This window comes from Corvus hawaiiensis, chromosome 4, assembly GCF_020740725.1.
Source record: "Corvus hawaiiensis isolate bCorHaw1 chromosome 4, bCorHaw1.pri.cur, whole genome shotgun sequence".
Classification (NCBI taxonomy): domain Eukaryota; kingdom Metazoa; phylum Chordata; class Aves; order Passeriformes; family Corvidae; genus Corvus; species Corvus hawaiiensis.
In genome coordinates, this window is record NC_063216.1 from 24,240,229 (window position 1) to 24,262,530 (window position 22,302).

The 22,302-nt window shown below is 35.7% G+C and overlaps 1 protein-coding gene and 1 long non-coding RNA gene across 2 annotated transcripts in view; one reads left to right on the forward strand and one right to left on the reverse strand.

Annotated features, from left to right (window-relative positions):
- The first annotated feature begins 4,269 nt into the window (after positions 1 to 4,269).
- LOC125324946 lies at positions 4,270 to 22,002 on the forward strand. Its single transcript, XR_007203152.1, has 6 exons — positions 4,270 to 5,438; positions 7,174 to 7,299; positions 7,766 to 7,869; positions 16,291 to 16,424; positions 21,417 to 21,596; positions 21,767 to 22,002. It is a non-coding gene; the product is annotated as an uncharacterized LOC125324946 (long non-coding RNA).
- The window catches only part of IGF1 (insulin like growth factor 1), a 54,767-nt gene continuing 40,431 nt past the window's right edge, over positions 7,967 to 22,302 (reverse strand). Inside the window, exon 4 of the mRNA XM_048301491.1 lies at positions 7,967 to 16,145. Within this exon, the coding sequence (XP_048157448.1) occupies positions 16,086 to 16,145 (60 nt within the window). The 3' untranslated portion in view covers positions 7,967 to 16,085. The remainder of the gene's footprint in view (positions 16,146 to 22,302) is intronic.

The window sequence follows — 22,302 nt, forward strand, 5'->3', positions numbered from 1 at the left end:
ACAAAGAAAGAGTTGAGAAATATGTAGCCATTGCTGATTTCTCTTAATTCAGTATCACCTGATTACTTTCATGATTTAAGTTCCTGTTTTGATCCCATCTCGACATAGATTTCTCAAATGACTATTAGAGAGAGACAAAATCCCCTTACCATTTCTTTGTAGCTGAATTTCTATCTATGTTTTTTGAGGAGACCAATGAGACTGTTTTGACAGAAGAATAATAAAAAGAAACCTGTTATGGATAGCTATATAGTTCAGATTTCAATTGAAACTGGTGCATGGTAAGTGTTTACAATGGTTGTAGAAAGCTGGATGTGTTTTTGTTTACAGGCCTGTTCAGAAGGGCTTGGTGATACCCAAGGATGGTACTGTGTGGTGTTTTCAGTGAGATTTCTAGGCTTATGTCAGGATAGCAGCTTACTGTCACCTTCTGAATTTGCAGTCTGGTAGATTCCAGTGGCTGAGACTTTCATACTTTTAGGAAGTTATAGGTGAGATAAATGTATTCCATATATGTATATACACACACACATCTGAGATGCTTATCTAACACTATGTTCAAATGGATACAATAGCTTTATTTTTCTTTGAAGTTACTCTGAAAAGCCTGGGCTGACTTTATGTAAGTGTTTTAGTACACAGATAATTTCTTCAGCAAACAAAGGCGGCAATCTTAAAGACACAAGCAACAAATTATAAAGATAGATAATCTCTTTGTAACTGGACAGACATTGTAAAAATGTCAAAGGCCTTTACAGCACTTCCTCCTGGTTTCAGTACCTTTCTCATCAGGTCTATCCTACACTTGATGCTCTATTTCCCAAATTGGGAATAGTAGAATGGCTGCAGCAAAATATTTGTTTTTAACAGTGAATATAAAACCAGTCTTGGAATTCTTGAGTGCTGCTCTTGGTTTTATTATTAATTATCTGGTTTTTAGCAAATTAGCTAGAATTTGGTCTTTCCCTTTTGTCTGATGCAAAATGAAGATAATTTTGCTTCATTTTCTTCTGAAAAAACACTGTGATAAGTTCCAGAAGTAGAAAGAATTATTCCTCCATGATCTCATAACGTAATTATCTGTACTAGTTACTGTCAACTTTTTTTTATGTTCAAATTATATGGCATATCACCTTGATAATGTGTTCAGGCTTAAGTAATCTGAGGTGCCATATGACACATTTTTAAACTTGAGCATCTTAGAGGGGCTTTTATCATAGAGTATTTTGTATTTACTGTTATGTTTTAGCTTTTACATTTTTACCATTTGGCCTTTCAGTTTCCTGAAACTTTTTAGGTTAAAATTTTTCAGGTTTATTCTCTTCCTGAGCAGCATCTGTAATGGTATGAACATTCTGAAATTGGGCAAATAATAGACATTTCTGCATAAGGGGGCAAATTGGATAGGAAAGAATCCTCTGTATTATTATAAATTATCGAGGATTCTTTTCAGCCAAATATTGAACAAAATTTTTTAGAATGGAGGAGACATTCCAAATAAAAATTGCATTTGTTTGTTCCAATGTTTGCACTGATAGATTGATAACCCTTTTCAAATTATATATTGCACATTAAGTCAGCTTTTTGTGCAGCTGGAGAATCTCTCATCTGCACAAGCATGTGCTGCATACATCTAATGATTCTTGGTCTTTCTGGTGCTTGGAGAGTTTAAGAAACTGATGTAACAAGTCAGGAAAAAATCACAAGATACTGGAAAAGCACTGTGGTGTCATGGGTTAAATTCTGATTTTTTTAATCAAGGTCCCAGGGACAATTTACCTGTATCTGACACTATTGTGCTGAGTGATATTGGGAAGTTATTCCATCCAATCCATAACAAAATGAAAACTGTATGATTCATTTCTCACATATGGGAATGTAAGAGGCATAATGAAGGAGGTTTATTAAATATTATTTGGAAATTTTCAGCTTTAAGTAAATAAATTACTGTGTTTATTTGTTGCTGGGAAGCTTGAAGAAATAGTAAGCATTGCAAAGAGAAAGACAAAGTTTCTTGCTCATGGCCTAGATTTAATCTCACACAGAAGGCATATAGTGTAGAAAATGTTTTCTGAGAGATTCTCTGGATGTATAATTATTAGAACATGAGGGATGGGATGTTTAGCGCTGATATTTTTTTGTACGAAGAAACTTGTTCACGCAGAATGCAACAGTTGAAAAAGAAGCAGAGAGTAAAAAAGAAAGTGCTTCCAGTACTGATGAATGCTAAAGATAATGCCAGCAAGGATAGTTTCAGAACAAGATACGTAATAAATGGTGTTTTCTGAAGCAATATTTGTCAAGGTACTGGAAAATTACTTGCAGATGAAAATTCAAACACACGTTTACAGAGTGTTCTTTTCATGCAGTCAACAGCTTCCTCACAAGGGGAAGAGGAGGAGCAGACACTGTTCTCTTCTCTCTGGTGACAGGGCCCAAGGGAACTCCATGAAATTGTGCCAGGGGAGGCTTAGGCTGGATATCAGGAAAAAGTTTATCACCCAGAGGGTGGTAGGGCACTGGAACAGGCTCCCCAGGGGAGTGGTCATCAGAGTTCAAAAAGCTTTTGGACAATGCTGTCAGACTCGTGATGTGATTCTTGGTGTTTTCCTGTGCCGGGTCAGGAGCTGAACTTTGATGACCCTTCCAATTCAGAATATTATATGGTTCTATATTGTATTAGCTTCATGTGATTATAGAGACACTTTCTAGGAAGCTGACTTCAACAAATGGTGGGGGCAGCTCCCCAATCAACCATGTTACCTGAAAAGTAAAAATCCACTTGCATAAGTTAAACAGAGGCTGTAAGGAAATTAAAAATCTGTGTGTTTCTAGGAGTCAGTGAATAACCTTACTCTTTGAGAATCCTCTTTCGAAAATGAAAGAGAATATGTGGATTTGGGTTTGGTTTTTTTCCTTGTTTTTGCATTGGACAAGGGAATAGAAGAAAGAAAAGGAACAGAGAAAAGTTAAGAGAGCATAAATGGAAAATAGCCAAGCAAAATCTAGTTAAAAGATTTGTACTCTGGCAGGGAAAAAACTTTGAGCTATATGAAATATAGGAAGCCTGAAGTTTATAATTTGTAATTTATCTGAAAGGCATATAGTAATTTAAAATCCTTAAATGAAATACAGTTTAAATGTACCACATATTGAATATTGTTGAAGAATGTCAGTGAAGGAAGAAAAAAGAAGAGAGAAATTAAAAAAGAATAAAACTCATTGCAAAGCCTTCTGTTGAAGTAGCACAACAAATACACAAAAATTACAATAATACATCTATACTAATAGACTTTTATTACAGGGAAAAATACTTCTGGAGTAAGAATTTTAGCAATTCTATCAATATCACTTTTATTATTGGGAAAGATTCTTAAAAGGAACCTACTTATGGTATATATTTATGTACCGATTAAAATACATTACTGAGTCTTGGCCAAAGACTTGGATGACATTTTTATCCTGGTAATTCTGTTACTGCACTGGAGCTTAGAATAAGTAAGTTTAAAGAACCAGTCTGTTTCCTTTTAGAAAGGAAATAGAAATGCAGAAAGACTAAAAGAGAAATCATTCAAACCAGAGATTTTCTTTATTTAGTGCCCAGGAGAGTTCCAGTCTATCTCAAAATAGAATGGTTAGAAAGAGGGTTGACTTTATCCTCAAAATTAAAGAAGTATTCAGAGCCAGACTCGCTGGCCACTGGCATTCTACAGGGTACAAAAATACAAGCTGTGAACTGATATAAATGAAAACCCTAGGTGTCAGTGGTTACTGCTGAGGGCAGTAGAAGTGTCCACATTTGAACGTGAGATCAAAGTTTGTAGGATGATGGTGAAATTACTTGACTCATGGGAGGCCCTGGATAGGGTTAGCATGCTGCAAGTTCAGCCATTAAATTATCTTGATTTTGAGATTAGAAACAGTATGGATGGCAAAATAGGTAGAGCAAAAAGGGATATTAAGTATAGGAAGACATGTTTGAATATTAACTGGTACAGTGGTTCTGGTTGGCATAGCAGAGAATATGTAATATTGGAATGAAGATTAAAAGATGGATAAAAAAAGATAAATGCTGTTTAAACAAAAGAAGAACAGCGGGAAACGTGTTTGATAGTAAGATTTATTTGCAGAAAAGGCTACTTTAAGTGTTTTGTCTGAAGTCAATTGCTCATTTATTGATTACTAAAACAACAACAGAATGTGCTTAAAGCAGTACAGGATTGTTTTCAGCATGTTAAATTACCAAGAAATTTACTGACTGATTTGTCTCTAGGAGTTATGTGTACAAAAAAATATTTGAAGCTGGGAAGTACCAACAATGATAACAATATCCAGATGAAGATCTGCAGGAAAGGCAATGATATAAAGCATTATTTGAAAAGGAAGGATTTGAAGAATGTGAAATGAAGAAAATCTCCCCCTTGCACAATATGTGAATACCAATTCTGCAGGCAGGTAGTTTTAATAAAAACCATTTGAATTCAAGCACAGGTAAGAGACTGATTCTCTGTAATTTGAATTAGAATAAAAATGATGCATGCGACTGAAACTTAAATAATTTGAAAGAATTAAGGAAAATTATATCTGGAATACTAAAGCCTAGACAAAAACTGAAAAAAAATTGGCAGCTTCTCTGTGGTCTGTTAATGGTAGAAATAACTGGTTTTCCCTGCTCCATGTGCTTTTGAACCCAAAATATCTTCAAGTGATTACAGTTGTGTTATGTGCCATGAGATGCTGAGGGCATGCTTAATGCTGTAGCACTGGGCACCCCAAAAATTCTGGCATTGTGGCTTTGCATCCTTCTCCCCCAAATTTTAAGCTAATTGTGGTATGTGTAGAATTAATGGGAAATGTGGTTTCATTCCATGTTCAGCCTGATGGCTTTCAAATCTTTATCTCCTAGCATGCCCAAATCAGTAGACTTATCAGCTTTTTTTTGTCGCAAGGACTGGAAAGATATTTGCCATTTTCCTTATTGCATCGGGTCACCATGTAACAGGAATAGGTGGTATATGGAACAGAAGGAAAAGGCAAACAAAAAGAAGGAAAACATTACTTAGTGGAGAGAGCACATACTGAGAAGCAAGTCCTGGAGAACTTGGAGTCTGGTACAGAGACAGTGCATTTTAATTGAAATGGTTGTTTTATTAAAGATTAAGTCCAAGCACGCCCCAACCAAACAAAACCAGCCCAGTGGTAATCTGAAAATCCTGCTTTAATCTTTGTTTTATCTCAGTTTGACTAACACTTCTCTTCCTGGTCTGTTCAATTTCTTCTCAGCCTTTTGGTTGTCAAAATACAGAGATGACAAATGACTTCTTTGCAGAAAGCCGGCAGAAAATCTGTGTAGGGCTGGTGCATCACGCAACATGTGCGAACCGTGGAGAATGTTAATGGCTCTGTCACCCTCTCAGTTGGGAAAACACTTGTCAGAGGTAACTCCTTTTCACAGAGATGAATCACTGGCTTAAAACCACCACTAATCGACTTCATATTTTTACTTATTGTATCTCTTGTATACACTTCTTAGATAAAGTTGTAAGAGCCAAAATTTAGGCAATAATGTGAGAATAAAGGGTATTTTTAGCCAAGTGTAAAGCAGTATCAAAACAGGACAAAACCACACATAGATTAATGAAGTTGTACATGTATAAAAAAATTAGTTTAATTCTTTATATTCAGTGTAAACTTTGCAGTAATAAAATAAAGTCTTCCATGACTTTATTAACTGCTGGTGTTGATAGTCCTAATTTTTACTAAGCTTGCACAAGTCCTGCTGTTCTTCATGTAGCAGTGGATTTCTAGACTGATTTTTCTCTTTAGTTGTGATCCAAAAACTGTTTCAAGTTAGGGCAGTAAATAAGATTATTTTCAAGTAAGTCAATATCCAGCTTTGGTTAATATGCAGCAACTCTTAGATCAAAATTCCTATAACTTAAATTCTCTGCATCTGACGAAGTACACAATTGAAGAAAGAGGCTGAACACAGAAGTTTTATATTTTCTGAACCGCTAGTAATTTCTTATACGTTCCCTCAATCCCTGTGGATTGAGGGAATGTATATTTATGAATGTATGAATAAGAAAAATCTTATTTTGCTTGAGTTAGCATAGCTTACCATCCAGTCGTATTTAATAACAGGTTGTTGATGTAAGATTAAAAACTTGTGGTAATGCAATATGTATTATTAACAACCTTAAAAAACTGTGATTAAGATTACAAATTAATGAATTTTTAAACTTTTCCTTGTCTACATTGCCAAACTCACAATTTGTGATCTCTATTAATTGCATCTCCTCATGAGAATGTAAGAATGAAAATTTGTTGAATATTGTTGAGTGATTATTTTTAAACCAAAGTCTCCCTAAATTGCTCAAGTATTACAATAAGACAGTGTGGGTTTAAGCATTATTGCCTGTAAATATTTAAATATAGAGAATTTTGTATGAAGAATACTAATTCAGGGATTGTGCACTTAGAGATTGTGCATTTAGAATCTATAATGTCTACTATGGCAGTAAGATAAAAACACAAGGAGTCAGAGTAAAGATAATATGGGGTAACCAATCCAGGAGATTGTTTTGCTCTTTAAAATCAGTATCTAGGGAAAAATACTAGAACAAGGCAGCATGTAGTGAAGCTCCTACCCTCCACTGATTCACAATTCAGGGTCTTCCTGGGCCAGAGGCATTTTTTAGTCTGTTTTTGCAGTGATAAGGCTGTCCTCAGGCCTTCCAGGACCGAAGTACACTGGCAGAGAGGAACATTTCCCACAACTAAAGCAGATGGAATTATGAAGCACTTCAGCCAAATGGAGATACACAAGCATTTGGGACAAAGTGGGATACATAGGAGGGAGGTAAGGGAGCTGCACAGTGCTGTCGTGAGGCTGTTCTCTATCATATTAGAAAGATTAAGGAAAGTGTGTGAGTTTAGTGACTGGAAAAGGCAAATACTGCACCCACCCAAGAGGGCCATGATCTGTGGAGGTGCAAGTTGGCCTGGAAAATTATAGAAAAATATCTTCCTGAAAGCTGTTTTGAAGCACATGAAGGACAAGTTGACAACTGGGAACAGTCTGCATAGATTTACCCTCATCATGCCTGATCAGTCTGATTGCCTTAATATCACCAATAAACTTTGTGTCCACCCCTTCTCCTGCTCATTTAGGGAGAGGCTGAACAGTGGGGGTGCTGGAACAGACTGCAGCAAGATTTCACATATGGTGCCACTCCACCTATCTACTGGCCATTCTTGCTGATGTCTCTCTTATGCTTTTCAATCAGCAGTGTGCAGGTATGAAGAACTTGCCTCTTTTCATGACAGTTTAGTGTTTTAAAGAACTTTGGATGACGGTCCTAATCTACAAACATTTAGAAAATACAAGATCACCCTGATCTTCCTTGACTAAGTTCTTGTTCTTTTTTTTTCCCAAAGAACTCCCAATAGATTTCTGAGGCTTAACTTCACAACAACCATCTTCCTTTTCCTGCAGGAACCATATTTATCATGTAGTATTTATTCACCTACCCACAGATTCTGTTCTTGAGAACAGAAGGATAGAGAGACAAGGCACAGTATTTTGTACTTCCTTAAATGTCCCTTGGATATTTTTAAATAGTCTATATCCACTGGCTACCACTTAGTTCTGTTGAGGCAAGGAACTTTTGAGAGACCTCTGTATGCCAGAGTTCAGTCATGTTCCTCTGTGCGTGAACACAGTTAGTTCCTGGTAATTCACTTCTATCCATTTTATCCATAGGTTCCCTAATTTCATCTGCTGACACTTCCTTTCATCGAGGCTCTTGAGCCACTTTCCATGCCAGTTCTATTTTAGGATGAATGAAGCCTGCTCATCCTGCTAAGGTATGTCCTGATTTTGGTGTATTCTGAGAAAATTGAGATGTGCATGCCAGGGAAGAAAAAGGAAGAATGCAAATTGCTGCAAAATCTGCATGGATGATGAATTTTCAACGCATTTTTTATTAACCATAATCCTTTATTAGACCTCACAGAGGTGTAAACTATACATACAAATACATTAGAAAGATACCCTCTTAACAGTAATGCTTCACATTTTGGACCTGATACCAAGAGGGTTGCAAACATTTCAGTACATTCTACAAACCAAAGGGTGCATTAGCCTTTATGTATACAGAGTGACAAAGCCCTTTACTGAAATCAAAGTAGATAAAAGTGAAAATCAGTCAACTACCTCTTCCAACCTTTACCTACCATAAATGCATATAAAAGCCTTTAAAAGCATGAATACACTATTATTTATGGAGCAAAGTTTACTGTTCTAGACAGCTCATAGAGAGAGGGGAAGAGAATGGTCAAGATGGCATTACATGAACTGCAAACTAGCAAAACTTCTTGAATTTTTTTTTATATTTGTACATATCAAGAGCTCCGTTTTTTTGATTTATTGGTTGTTACTAGAAAAGCTTGTAAGTGCTAAATGGGGAGAATAGCGCAACAAAGACATTGTTGAGGTATTTGGGGGATTCTGCAACACAATGATGTTACATACACAGTATGAAATATTATTTGTCATCAAGTAGTGACATTGTATTATGAGTAAGCACAAGAAAATAAAAAAGAAAGAATAAATCCAGTTAGAACTCTAATAGATATTTAAATGGTTTCTAGTAAATGAACACTTAACACTTGTCACTGTTTGATTATAATGACTTGAAATGTTAATAGTAGGATTATTCAGTAGTGAAATCAGAAATTCATGTATCCACATTCATGCTTTGCATCATGGGAACCCCAGTTTTAGTCAGGATACCGAGGTCCAACACTGAAGAAAGGGAGGACAGTTACTCCTTATGGAAAGGCTGTCCTGAAAACCAAGAGCTATAAATCTCTTCATTGAGCATTCTGGGTGGCTTTGCAGTAATTTGGAAGAAAAGAAAGCTTATACACAATTTGATTATCAGCAGCAGGTGGTGCTGCTTCTTCTACTTTCATTTTGTTTCCTGAAATCCTTAGTCTTGATAAACATGTTTAATATTCAACCCAAAGACTCCAAGGATTAAGAAACTGTGAAACAGAATCATTGCATTCTGATAAAAGCAACGTGAGGTGTCAGACTACAGGTGAAACTGTTCAGAGCAATATGAAGTACCAGTGTGCTTTCAGTGGAGTGTTTTATGACTCATGTCTGATGAGACTTAGTTTAACCAGGCAACTATTATCGTTATACACTTTTGACAATTATTTTTTCACCTTGCACAGGATTTCTATAGAATTCTGTTGGACTAATTCCTTAGAAATGGTAATAAATGAAAAGGTATGATTTATATACTGTATCATGCACTGTCACTTGCATGTACTTTATTATATTCAAACTTGTCTCTAGGTGGAAATAATGAAGAGAACCATAATTCTTTTGCAGTATTTGTATCAATTTCATTTGAAATTCTAATGTAAAAAAAATAGGATAGAATTCATCACTGTGCACAAAATAAGGACATTTTACCTCTTTATTGATAACACTTTAGTCTGTTGGTTTTGGATCCTTTGTCTCTTTGATCATTGTTAAAGTGAGGGTTTTTTCACACCGTAAGTCAGGTTAATGCCAGTATACCAGGAAGAGTGGAACATTCATTTGATTTTTAAATTTATGAAGTTAAATACTACAAAATATGAGTTTCATTTAATCAGTTGTATATATAGTTATCTGGCTAAACCTTTTTCTGTAAAATGAGTACATGAAGCACGATCCTATTTGTCATGATAGAGTCCTTTTTGTTCTGCAGGTATTTTGTTGCTGCTTTAGAGGAATGGAATTATACTAATGAATGGAAAATACAATAAAATGCAATGCCTTTGATTTAGTTAAAGAATGGTGGGAAAAGTTAATCTTTCAACGGTATTTGTTTTGTTTCTTAAGAACCTCAATAAAGTTTGAATATGTAGATATTTTAGGTGGGTGTATGTTAAATACTTGTGGGAAAGAATGTTTAGCAGCAAAAGTATCACACTGGTGCTTTTTATGACTTTTGTGAGCCAAGCTGGCAAAATAAAAAGTTACTGAAGAACACAAAAAGTCAAGAATTACTATAAATAATTTGGGATATAGGAATTTGCTAAGCCTTTTCCACTTCTGATGTAGTTAAGGGTGCTGTAGAGAGGGATAAATGATTCTTACAAAAAACATAAATGAAAAATTAATAGTTGAGGTGATAACAGAGGTTTTCATTCTGCTCTGTTTATATTACCCAATATTCTTACTTTGAAGAGATGCTTACACCTAAAAATATCACACTTAATAGAAATTTTATGGAGAAAAATGAAATAAAAGATAAAATTTTAATAAAGGTTTTCATAATATGGACCTCAGAGTTAGTATTTTTTTATCTGTATCTAAACAGACAGATATATTTGCCTGATGACAATGAAGAGGTGTCGTATGGTTTAAATATCTGGTCTTTAGGTAGGAAAAACAAAGACAGGATCTAAATTGTGACATCCATGTTACACAATGTTCTTCTAAAATTAGATTCCAGTTGGATTACTGAATATAACCCATAAGACTTGAAGAGAAAAAAGCAAGCATTTCAAATTTTACTTGACAGCAAAAAGAAAAGCATAATATACACGTGCACACACACATGCACATAGACATGCACACACTGTAACATTGCCTATATATACACATATATACATACATGTGTCTATATATGTGTATATATACACACATACACCCTTTCTGCAAACTAGTATAAGATTTCCTAATGTAAGCATCAGGGAGATCCTGCTCATTTTGGTCTCTGCTACAATGATATCTCTATGCTGTGTGACATGTAATCAAATTTCAAACATTCCCATAACACCTTTGGTGTAAAAAAAAAAAGATTTCTATATATCAGATACTGTGTGTTTGGGCATTTATAGTCCAGTAGAATATTCCAATGCTGTCAGAAGCAAACTGTCTAGTGTAGGAGTAGAATGGGTAAAAACTTTGTGTTCAAATCTTTTTTTCCTTCTTTCAAGACAAATTTAATCTAGTTGCTTTACTGAATGCTGCTTCCACACATGAATTGGATAATTAGTAATCTCATTAAGAAAAATTCTTTATTTTATGTGGATTGTACCCAAGAGAAAAAAATCACTCAAAAGCCTCATCTCCTCATCCTTACCCCTCACCCCTGGAATCAAAACAAAGTGAATCAAAGCAAAACAACCCTCCCAAACAAATAGACACACAACAAAATTATGTTGCAATAGTGTTTTAACTAGATTTTCTGGGCGGAGGAATAAATGTTGGTTTTGATTAGAAGTTGGGTGTTTGGAAGACTTATTTCCACTGACCAGTATCCTAAAAAGAGGGACCAGTATAAGCAGACCCCCCAAATAAATTATTACTATTCCTTTTCAGACTAAAAATAAAACGTTTTAAATATATTGATTCATCAGAACAACATAAGTATTCTATCTGGCCTATAGGTTCCAAGAATCTCTTTTTGGGCTTAACTTAGCATAATTTCAAAACAAAAAAAATGAAATGTGAAATTTTGCACATAAGGATGTTCATAGTGACCACATAAAGTAATAATAATAAAAAAAAATTCACAGACTGTTAGCCATATATTTCAACTTTTTCTCACAATTTGAAACTGGTGAGAATTGAAAAACCATCAATTTCCTGTAAGGAATATTTTTTGTCATTCCTTGTTAAATTGCATCTTTTGCGAATTTTAAGAACATTAAGTTTTGGATTATGTGCCATGAGTGAGAAAGTAATTGGGTAAAACTATAAAAATGGGTGCTCAGTGAAAATCTCAATCATATCATGCCACTTACCAAGACAAACTCTACACTGATTTCAGGCTAGAGTGTGGTTTAAAAATCTCTGTTATGATACAGGACTCACATAATCTGAAAGGCTTTCAGTCATATCCATTGTTCCCTGACTTCTAACAATTTTCTTCATCTGAATTTCTGGCTTGGAGTAAAGGTTCAGAATTTCATTTAAAGTCTATGTTTTGTGGCATTTTGACTCTTATTCCTGCCCCATCTGCATTGATATAAGATTACTTTGCTGTTTTCCGAGTGACAAAAAGTTGAAAAGTTATGGCTAGTTTTATTTCTATTTTAATAACCATACCTATGTAATTGTCATTTTCATACATTAAAAAAATATTTATGCTTTCTTTAATATTTTAGTCAAGTACTTTCTTAAACAAAACAATAGCACCACTTTGGCATTGCTGGCCAAATCAATAACAGGTAAAGCAAATATGTAAACACACTTTTCCGATCTTGTCATATCACATCTTGCTTGTTGAATGGAGAGCCAAGAAGACACAGTGCTTGGCCTAAAGTCTTCATTAATCAGCTTTAATCATTGATACTGAGAGAACAAGGAGCTCATGGGGCAGCTGAGTGTGGCTCCTGGATGTGTATGGAATTCACTTCTGTAAAGAGAGCCTACCACTAATTCACCCTTTAATCTTACCAAAGGAATCGACACTGTAATCTGCCCTGGGGAAAAAGGAGGCCTATTTTAATCTATCTACCAGGACTGGATGCCATATCCCAGGGTTTGATTTTTCTTGTCTCTCTTGGCTGAATGGTGCAAATGAGCTCATACAAGTCTGTCACAGAAATGGAAGTGTGGGTTTCTAACCACATTTTGAGCAGAATAAAGAATTTATTGATTTTCCATTAAAACTCTTAATGACTAATTATGTTTACTATGGAGATGAGACTTAAATTTTTCTACCTTGATGACAGAGAGGTACTAACTTCAGTGGGTTTAGATCTGCAGTGCTTTTTGGATTGACTGAAAATGAAGCTTAATTAACTTTTTTACTTATGCATTTCAGTGACATTCTGTGTAATAATTGGAATTTTAAGTCTATTCTAGAAAGCAAAAATCTGTGATCTTTGTCATGTGACTTACACAATAGGGAAGGATGGGAAATGGGTTTTTCTTTACCATTTAACTGACTGATGAGAATCAATGGCTTCCAGTGGGAGCCCTGTTCCTAAATATCTGGAGTGCTTTTAAAAATCCAGCTGAACCTTTCAATTTCTCTAATTAGAAGTTTTTCAAAACTGACTGCTTTGTGCTTTTGGGAGGGAGATGCTTTGGCTCACGCTTCAACTTCTTTAAGTAGAGGATTTATTGAGATTATTAAGCTAATGCAGCCCTTTATCTTTCACACTAACTGGTTTATCATGTGCTCCTTGCCATATTACTGGAGATTTCTTATACCTCTGTAGGGCTGGAGCTACTTTCCATTTTTTGACACTATTTATTCTCTAGTAAAGCAAAGTGTTGCCTTTGAAGTTCGCAGCTATTCATTATTTTAGTTGCTTTCAAGAATTGTTTTAATTTGTTTAGACAGTTGTCAAATTGTGATAAATATTGCTGTCTCTGAGTGACATTTTCTCATTATGGTTTCTCAACAGGAGAAATATGGTGGCATGAATGTGAGTTTGTGAATCCCAAGATAAGACCACAAATTTGAATTAATTTACAGGAATGAATGCAAAATGATGTATAGTTATTCAGTTAAGTTAACAGTACATCAGTAAAAAAGTTATCTACAAAGAAACTTGCTGCCACAGATATTTGCAAATTGCTTTTTACACTCACACCGTTCTTCCCTCTTCCCCTTAGAACTTCAGAAGAGATAGGGGACAGAAAGGGTCATGGGGCATGAAATGGAAATATATATCATGTCTGTGACATCAAAATAATGGCTTATTCTTAGATTGCATTGCAGCCATTCTTAGAATTCTTACAGCTATTAAAGTAAAAGTCCTTCCCTCTCCATCCCCCCTGCCAATAAAAGGCCTGTAGGAGCTGTGACAGGTATCAGAACTGCTAACTCCGTCTATTGATTTGGTGGTAAATAATTTAGGTTAGTTTCCACATGTGTTTCTCTTTACTTTCTTCCTTTTTCAACATAACTATCTCAGTCAGTGAGAGCTGTGACATATTCTTTTTATTCATTTACTGTTCTACTTTTACATTGCTATGGCAGCTTATCGTGCATATAGACATCCATCTCACAGAAAGCAGAGGGTTTAAAGAGTTGCATAGGAATACATTGCACTTGTTAAAAATACAAACCGCAAATTTTCTATGGGAATAAGAAAGGAACTACAATAATATGTTAGACTTTTATGACCTTTCCTTCTTGTTTCACAAGGGACTATTGAGGAGCTGTACATAGGCAGTCTGGAGAGAACTTGTGTTTAAGCCAATAGTTACTGACTCCCTTGGTAGAAAGTAAGGCAGATTTGAGCTGCCCTTAAAAGGAGATACTTTCTCTATATATCTAATCTACCACCTCCCTAACTGCTCCCTTCATACACTATTCTCCAGTCCCCCTTTGGAGCTGACCAAGATGTGCTTCATGCCTTGCCTGAGCTTACCCCATGCAGAATAGTGAGGGCAAAAATTTGAATGGGATGACGTTGGAGTTCTTGGACGGGGTGGAACAGTGCATTCTCCTTTGCCTTCCCTTCTCTCACAGACAAGTTTAATGCTCACCTTGGGACACTGCTGGCTGCTTATCCCCCTTTGCTGCATGGCCAACATACACTGAGCTGATTTACAAAAATTCAGCAGAGGACACAGTGTCATTCAAGGTAGAACCAGTGCAGGGCCTGTCAAAGTTGTGTAGCAGAGGTTATCTGGGATTCTCTGTCTCCCACAAGAACACATGAATGGCAGCTGTAAGTAAGGGAATAAGGAAGTTAATCTCTCCTCAAGGACTTATTCTACACTAGTAATTTGGTGATTAGGTTAGCTTTTCTGATGCAGCAGCCCAACTAACAGTCAGGTAAGCTACATCTGATTGTGGGAAGAATTGAAATGGAGGGGAATTGAGCACCCCTTTATGACTGAAGAGAATGCTGATATTTTGGGAGGATTTAGGTCCTGGTGGACTACCCTTTGAAGCCACTTGAGGGCTGTTTTTCAGATTGTCTTCACTGGCCCTAGTTATCTATGAGTTTGTGTACCACATAATCAGATGTCTAAACACCACCCTTCAAATATCTAAAAGGAAGCAAGTATGTGAATTTTCTTTTGAAGACGGTAAAGTTATTTTTATGTTGAAATCTGAAGCCATTTTAGTTGATTTAAGCTGAATATTTTTGAAAGTATTTTGTTATTTAATCTTTGGCTTGGTCTTTCCATATTTGCTTTTACCTATTACTGTTTGGCCAGACCCTTTCATGTAACAAACTATAAAATAGCACCGTTGTACTATAAAACAGATTTTTACATACTGTTTGATATATGTGTATTACTGATATGCTAAATTTTACATACGGCATTATATGGAGGAAGAAAGAAGTTACCTATACTGTTGCAAAATAATTACCTGGAAGAATCATTACTGGTTCGAGAGCCTATGTATGCTTTAACTGCTTTTAAAAATCTTTTGTCTCACAAATTGCAAAAAAAATATGCATGTTTGCAAGAGAAGGAAGAATAAAACTGTCTTAAAACAAATGCATCTATAACCCATATTTTGTCGAAATGCCACAGATGGAATTAATGGATATTTAAAACTGTATATGTTACCTTACTGCTGCTGTTACTGGGAATGTCAAACTGTGCAAATATGAAGGGGTAGACAAACAATGTTTTCAGACACTGTAAAACAAACAGCCTGTTGCTTGTAAAGAAGTGCAAATAAAAAAACCACCACTTAGACAAGGCTGATGAATGACTCCAGCAGCCAGTGTTCATAGGTTAATTTAGTGCAATTGGATCCATCAAAGGCCCATAAATTTGTAGGCTTTTGAGGGGCACAGGACTTTAAGAGTTTTTGCGCAGGACATTTAAAATAGGTTAACAAACAGCATATATCAACCACAGATTTTTTTATCTCTGGGCTGCTTAAAATGTTCTGTTCTCTAAAGACTTAATATTGGAATGTTTAGTTGTGTTGTTCACTGGGAGAATGCCCATTGGTTGAATTTGCATCAAGCTTTTTAAAACAAATGTTTTTTTTAAGTCTTCCAATGTTTAACAAATAATTTATTTACAGCAAAGTATCCTGCAGATGGCACATTCATTCTTCATTCTTGTGGATGGCATGTTCTTACATTCTGTAGTTTCTGTTTCCTGTGTTCCCTCTACTTGTATTCTTCAAATGCACTTCCTGAAAGTTTAGAAAGAAAAATTTATTACAGATAGGTTTAAATACGTTATATGCTCACAAAACTTATAATAGTGGGAAAACAGTTGTTCAGAGTGCTGGAACTGTTAGACAATTGTATTTTAATCAGTAATTCTGTTATCTACAGAGAAGTTAACTATGCAGAACTTCTGTATCCGAAGTTCACTGTTCTCCTAGATGTAAACACTTCAACTATTGTCGTTCTTGATCTTGGCAGAGGAGATATCTGCACACTGGAACCTAGATGGGCTTAAGGATACGGTAGGTACCAAAGATTTCCTTTCTTTCCCAAAGACATTTACAAAAGCAGGATGTATAGGGGCCAGGGAACTTTAGAGTTGTAACTGCAGGATTTGTGGAATCTCTTGGGCTTTGGTACCAGGTGTTTTCAAAATTGCTCTGCTAACTATGTATTGCATAAATGGCATATTGGATGTGTTGGATTTTGTTGGATAAGGCCTTGAGGAGGGAAAAAAATTGTGGGTTCTCTGTAGGAGCTGCAGCCATATAATTTGTTTTCTCAAAGCAGACAATGTGATATGCTAAGCAAATCAAGAGAACTTTGGAATGAATAATGCCCTCAGTTCCCTGTCATTCCATGCACAGGCCAGTCTTCAGCAGCAGTGATGGGGGTGGTATATACATTTCAATTTGATTTCCTTGTTTATCGCACTAGTAAATATTAGCCAGGCCCAAGACTTTGCATATTCTGTATCAGACTAAAGGCAGAATTGTGTTTATAATCCTCCATATTTATAATCCTTATTGGAAGTCAAATTCTTAGTTAAGTGAAATTGTAGGGGTTTTTTTCAAGAAAAGCCAAAAATAATAAAAAAGAAAATCTCTGTGACAGATGAAGCCATGTGTATACAGCTCTACCACTGCACTAGTTGTTATTTAAGCCCTAAAATTTAAAAGTAGTAACATTTTCTTGCTTTTCTAATGTAGAGAAATAAAATGGAAGCTAGTTTGATGCATTAGTTTTCTGGGGGTTTTTAGTGATTTCCCATAGAAAATACTATTCTATATAAAACCTTTCCATTTCCCTTCAGTATCTATTAAATATAAAATAAATCAGAAACTTTCAAAGGATCACAAAACTATAGCTCACATAGAGCTTATTAATTTTCACTGGATTTGAACTGGCTTCTGAGGGATATGAGTGGAGTTACTATTCTAAGTATATACAACAAAAATTAGGCAGTACTCGTAATTGTTAAATTAATTATACCACTACCAAGTATAAAACACTGAGCCAAACTAGGATTTATCATCATTGACGAGCCAAAGTTGTCAACAGCAAAATAGTCATAATGAAGAAAAGTTTTTGTTAGGAATCTGCCATTATAGACTAGATTAATCATCTAGTCACTATTCCTGTGAACAGTTCAGAAGGATACTGGCTTCTCCTCATTCAGTTTTGCTAATATTGCTGTAGTATAGCATCAATCAAATACAGAATCAGAAATGTCAACAGAATTCTGCTTATCCTTAAATTAAAATATGTGTTTTGCTTTTCACCGCCTGCTTCTCTTCCAGCTTTTCCAAAACTACCTCTGCTGTCTTTACTTCTTCCTAAGTTATACCTTGGTTTTCACCCTGAAGAGCTCATCCTGGGTAAACCCCCTAAACTGTCACTGATTTTCATTAAAATCATCATTGCAGCATTTCACAGGAGTCTGCCAACACTAAGGATCCTGCCTTATTCTATAAATGGTCATATTGGTTACAGTGAGCTAAGAAAACAGGAATTTCTTTACTCATCTGCCCAGTTTTTTCTTTCTACACAGCAACAAAACAAAATATTCTCTTCAGTGCTGACCCTAGGTGCTCTTCCTTGAAGAGAGTTTACCAGCATATAGGAAAAGCAATATGCTACATTTCATCTGCCAAAAGTCATATATTCTTAAGGACTACAAACTCTTGATCCATAAAATGGACAGTGAGAGCCTTTTAATGAAACAACAGACATTTTGCATTGCAGTGACTTTCAAAGTATATTTAGATTGAAAATTAACTGTGTGTTTCCCAAATGAAAATATAAATTCTCTCCACTACTGCTGTTGGCTGACTTTAAAAGGGATTTACCACCCAAATAAAGCAGATACTAAGATGCAGGATGGTTTGGCTTACAGCTTTTAATACTGCCATGAAGGTGGAAAAAGAGCTGTCATGCTACAGACTAGCTTTGAAATTGAGAGAAGATGGCAGGTTGCTTTTAGAACACTTCCTTCTCCAGAATCAGCATTTTGATGAATAACTACCAGTAAGTGTACTGGTAGTAGCATGCATTCTAGAAAATGCTTTGACCCCCATAACACATTTTTTTCAAGTATGCATTGCTGAGACCACTGGGAGAAAAAACCCTAAAACCAAAAACCAGGTGTGAGTGCCTGAATTAGGTCCTCAGACCTGCATTTGTACTTGTATAGAAAAGTTTGGTTTATTTCTTAAGTCTTTGAGAAGAAGGTAACTAGAAATAAAATTGCTCTGAGCTGATATTCAGACCCAGACAAAGATGATCATAATTTTAAGATGAGAGATGCAAAATGTGAGCTATGTATAAGTCAGCTCAAGAAGAGGGAAGCAGACTTGTAGCCCATCACCTTCAGCATGGATCTATGGAGATAAGGCATCATTAACAATAGGATAACAACTGCCTTCATGATGGTAATGGTCATTTGGCTGAGCTGGAAAGGCATTGGGAAGCATGCAGCAGCATTCTCATCCTGTTAGGGCAGACATTCAAACCTCGTATTGGCATTAAAAGTTCCCTTAATTTACTGGTAATAAATGGAAATTCTAATGTTTGTAGTAACAGGCATGATACCTTTGCTATGAACTCTCTGGGGTCTCTTTGAAAGCTTTCTAGTTCTGTGGGCAGTGTGATCACTAACATAAAAACAGGGCTGCAAAGTAAGCAGTGGGAGAAAATTCTCTGAAAAGGCCAAGTCCTTCTATCTGTTACACCTAAAAGTTTATTCATTGGCTTGGTAATGTGGCAGGGCTTCAAGAGAAATTAAGAGTGGTGCCATAGTGCATATTTTGGCCTGTAAATGTATCTGTGAGTTGATACTGAGCCAATTACAAAAGTCTTAGAAAAATTAATGAGAAATAATGCAATACTTTTTCTGTTTTCTTAATGGCATTTTCTTAAACTAAAAATACTAATATCTTTTCCCTTTCTCTCTTAGTCCCACTCAGTGTTATTTGAATTTTGAAGATAAGAAAAATCTGGAAAGTATTTTTGAGAGAATCCACTTCCTAATCATACTTTGTTGGTATATATATTTATGCGTATTTTTCACATATGAGGCCTAAAGAAGAATAAGGACTGAAAATCTGAGGAAGAGCAAAATTATAGCTAGATATGCACCTCTTTTGCCATTTTGCTTGGTTTGCAAGGGGATGGCACTATGTTCATGAGCAAATTTAGATTGGATGGCAGGAAAACTTTTTTCACAGAAAACATTGCCAAGCACTGAAACAGGCTGCCTACGGAAGTTGTGGAGTCATTACCCCTGGAGTTATGTAAAATATATGTAGATGTGGCAGTTATGGACAGGGTTTACTAGTGGACTTGGCAGCGCTGAGTTAATGGCTGAACTCAATATTCTTAGAGTTCTTTTCCAGCCTAAATGGTTGTATGATTCTTTTTTTACTGGATTTTAAAATCAGCCTTACCAGCCTTCACATTCAGTAGTAATTTTCAAGGTACCTTGAAAACCGATAAGAATTTTGACGTTATTTCTGTGACACTGCTTCATTTGAAAAGGTCACAGTCTTCTCTCATGTGTACAGTTGTGGAAATTGCTCAGTTGTTTCCTTTGGTAGGGCAGTGTTTTTCAAAGGTGCTACTCAGTAGTTTTCCAAATTGCTGTTTAAGTTTAGTTCACTTCAGGGTAATTGACTAAACTTTTAGCATTTTTCAGAAGAGGAAGAAACAAATCAAAGAAAAGCTAGATGGTACCGTGACAATGAAGACAAGACTTTAACTCCCCTTTTTGCTCTTGTTTTGCACTTTAAAACTCTAAATATAGTCTAAAACTAGGAGAAACTATTGCTTTGCTTTCCAGCAGAAATACTGAAACCGTAAAGAAGAGAAGATCCCTACTCCATTGGACTAAGATCTACCAAATTGTGCCTAGCAGGAACAATCGGCCCAAGGAACTGAGGAAATAGACCACTTAAGCACTAGAAACTCTCTAAAAACAAACAAAACCCCAAATACTGGATTTGTAATTTAAAATTTAAAAAGATTACAGGGAGATGCTAAACAAAGGCTCTATCAGATGTATGAAATGAATAAGGAGCTGATTCTCTATGAAATCTGAGAGGAACTGTACAACATCTTATATATTGTACCTATATATCCTACCTTACATCTTAGAGCCAAATAAGAAAATTTTGAAGAGGTCATATATATATTCATTTTCTATGAGTAGGATATAGGTCTCATATATAACATATGCTATTGAGAGAGAAACAAATTGTTTAACTGAAAATTTATTTAAATTAAGCATATCTATTTTTTTAGTTAAAATCAGGGGCATATCAACAGTATGAACTAGCTAAATACATTTATCTTGGGAGAGTCTGTCCAAAAAAGTTTGAACGTAGTTGCCTTCCTTAATGGTGGCATGTACAACTGACTGCAAAAAGGAAAGAGAAAAGAAATTAAATGAGAATATGTACCAGTTTTTCCTAATGAATTCACCTTCTGTTCCCTCCACAGTATTTTCCTTTTATCTATCATATATCTGAATAATAATTTCTCCTACCCCTTCTCTCTTTTTGTTTCCTCATTCTAATTTTCTCCATCTGCAGATAAAAAAGAAAATTTGTTTGTATTTCCCATCAGACTTGTTATTTTATTGCCAAGCTCCTATCGAGAAGAATTTATGGTTTCTTTTGTTCAACATGCTCCTTTTTGCATACAGTTTCTTTGAAGATGTTTTTTTCTTTCATAATAATTTGTCTCTAATTTCATTTTCTCAAAATTCCATCCTTTATTTGTGATGCACATTGGTTCCTTCAGTTTTACAATATTTTATATCTTCCCAACCTCTTGATCTAAGTCCTTCTCCTTTTTTTTTTTTTTTTTTTTTTTTTTCCTAGTGCTCTTCATTGTCCCTTTACTGCCCCTTTCACCTCCTGATTCTTCCCCTTTTTAATTTCTGGGATGATTTCTTCAGCAGCTAGGCTCTCTCAATTACTCAATTACATACTCCATCTATTTTATCTTTTTTCCAGTACCCCTCCTGAGTGCTACCTCCCCTGATGCTGCAGAAAGATACAAGGTCTTTCCTGTCTGTAAAAAACAGTGCTCTCCTGCCTATGTTTAGAACTGGGAAAAGGATGGCTGCCTAAAGATGACATCATTCCTTAGTCCTCCAAGGAAAGTGATGTGGAGATCCATCAAAGACCTGGCAGGTATCTTGTCTCCTTTACATGAATGTTTTATCCATTGCCTTAGCAACAAGCATGGGAAGGAGCACACAGATTCCTGGCCAAGCTCTTTTCTTGTTTTCCAGCAAGCCTTAGGTTTATGTGTGCCCAGATAGGAATAAACCTAAGGTTTAACAAGAGTTTCTTGCTTACAGTTGAGCTCTACCTGAAGAAATCTTCACTTGCTGCCCTGTGTGCCCTTTGAGCTAAAGGGCCGAGGCGACTCTTCCCAGGAAGGATCATGCAGACACTGATTTTTGGAAAACTCTTGAGGAAGAGGGGAAAGGATTCCATTCTATGGATTGACTTATGGTAAAGAATGGATGCTGGAATGATTACAATAGTTCTTTTCATAAAGTTGATATTAAGGATTTTAATATACGGCACTGGTTTCCTGACTTCCTATGGAATCTTAGGTTCCATGTCTTGTAAGCAAAAATTTTCAGATAACTGCAGGAGTGGTGCCAATATGTGTAGGACAGACAAGGTCAACAGCAATAAAATAAATCACAGGAGACTTACAGCAGAAGACAGATAATATGTAAAACAGATGTTCAGACCTCAAACAAGAGGGACAGTTGGACATGAACTTAATTGTAGCCTAGTCTAAGATGGGTTTTCTGAACTATAGGCTCTGTTGATACATATATGTACAGTATATCTGGTATCACAGGAGCAAAAATCTGGATAC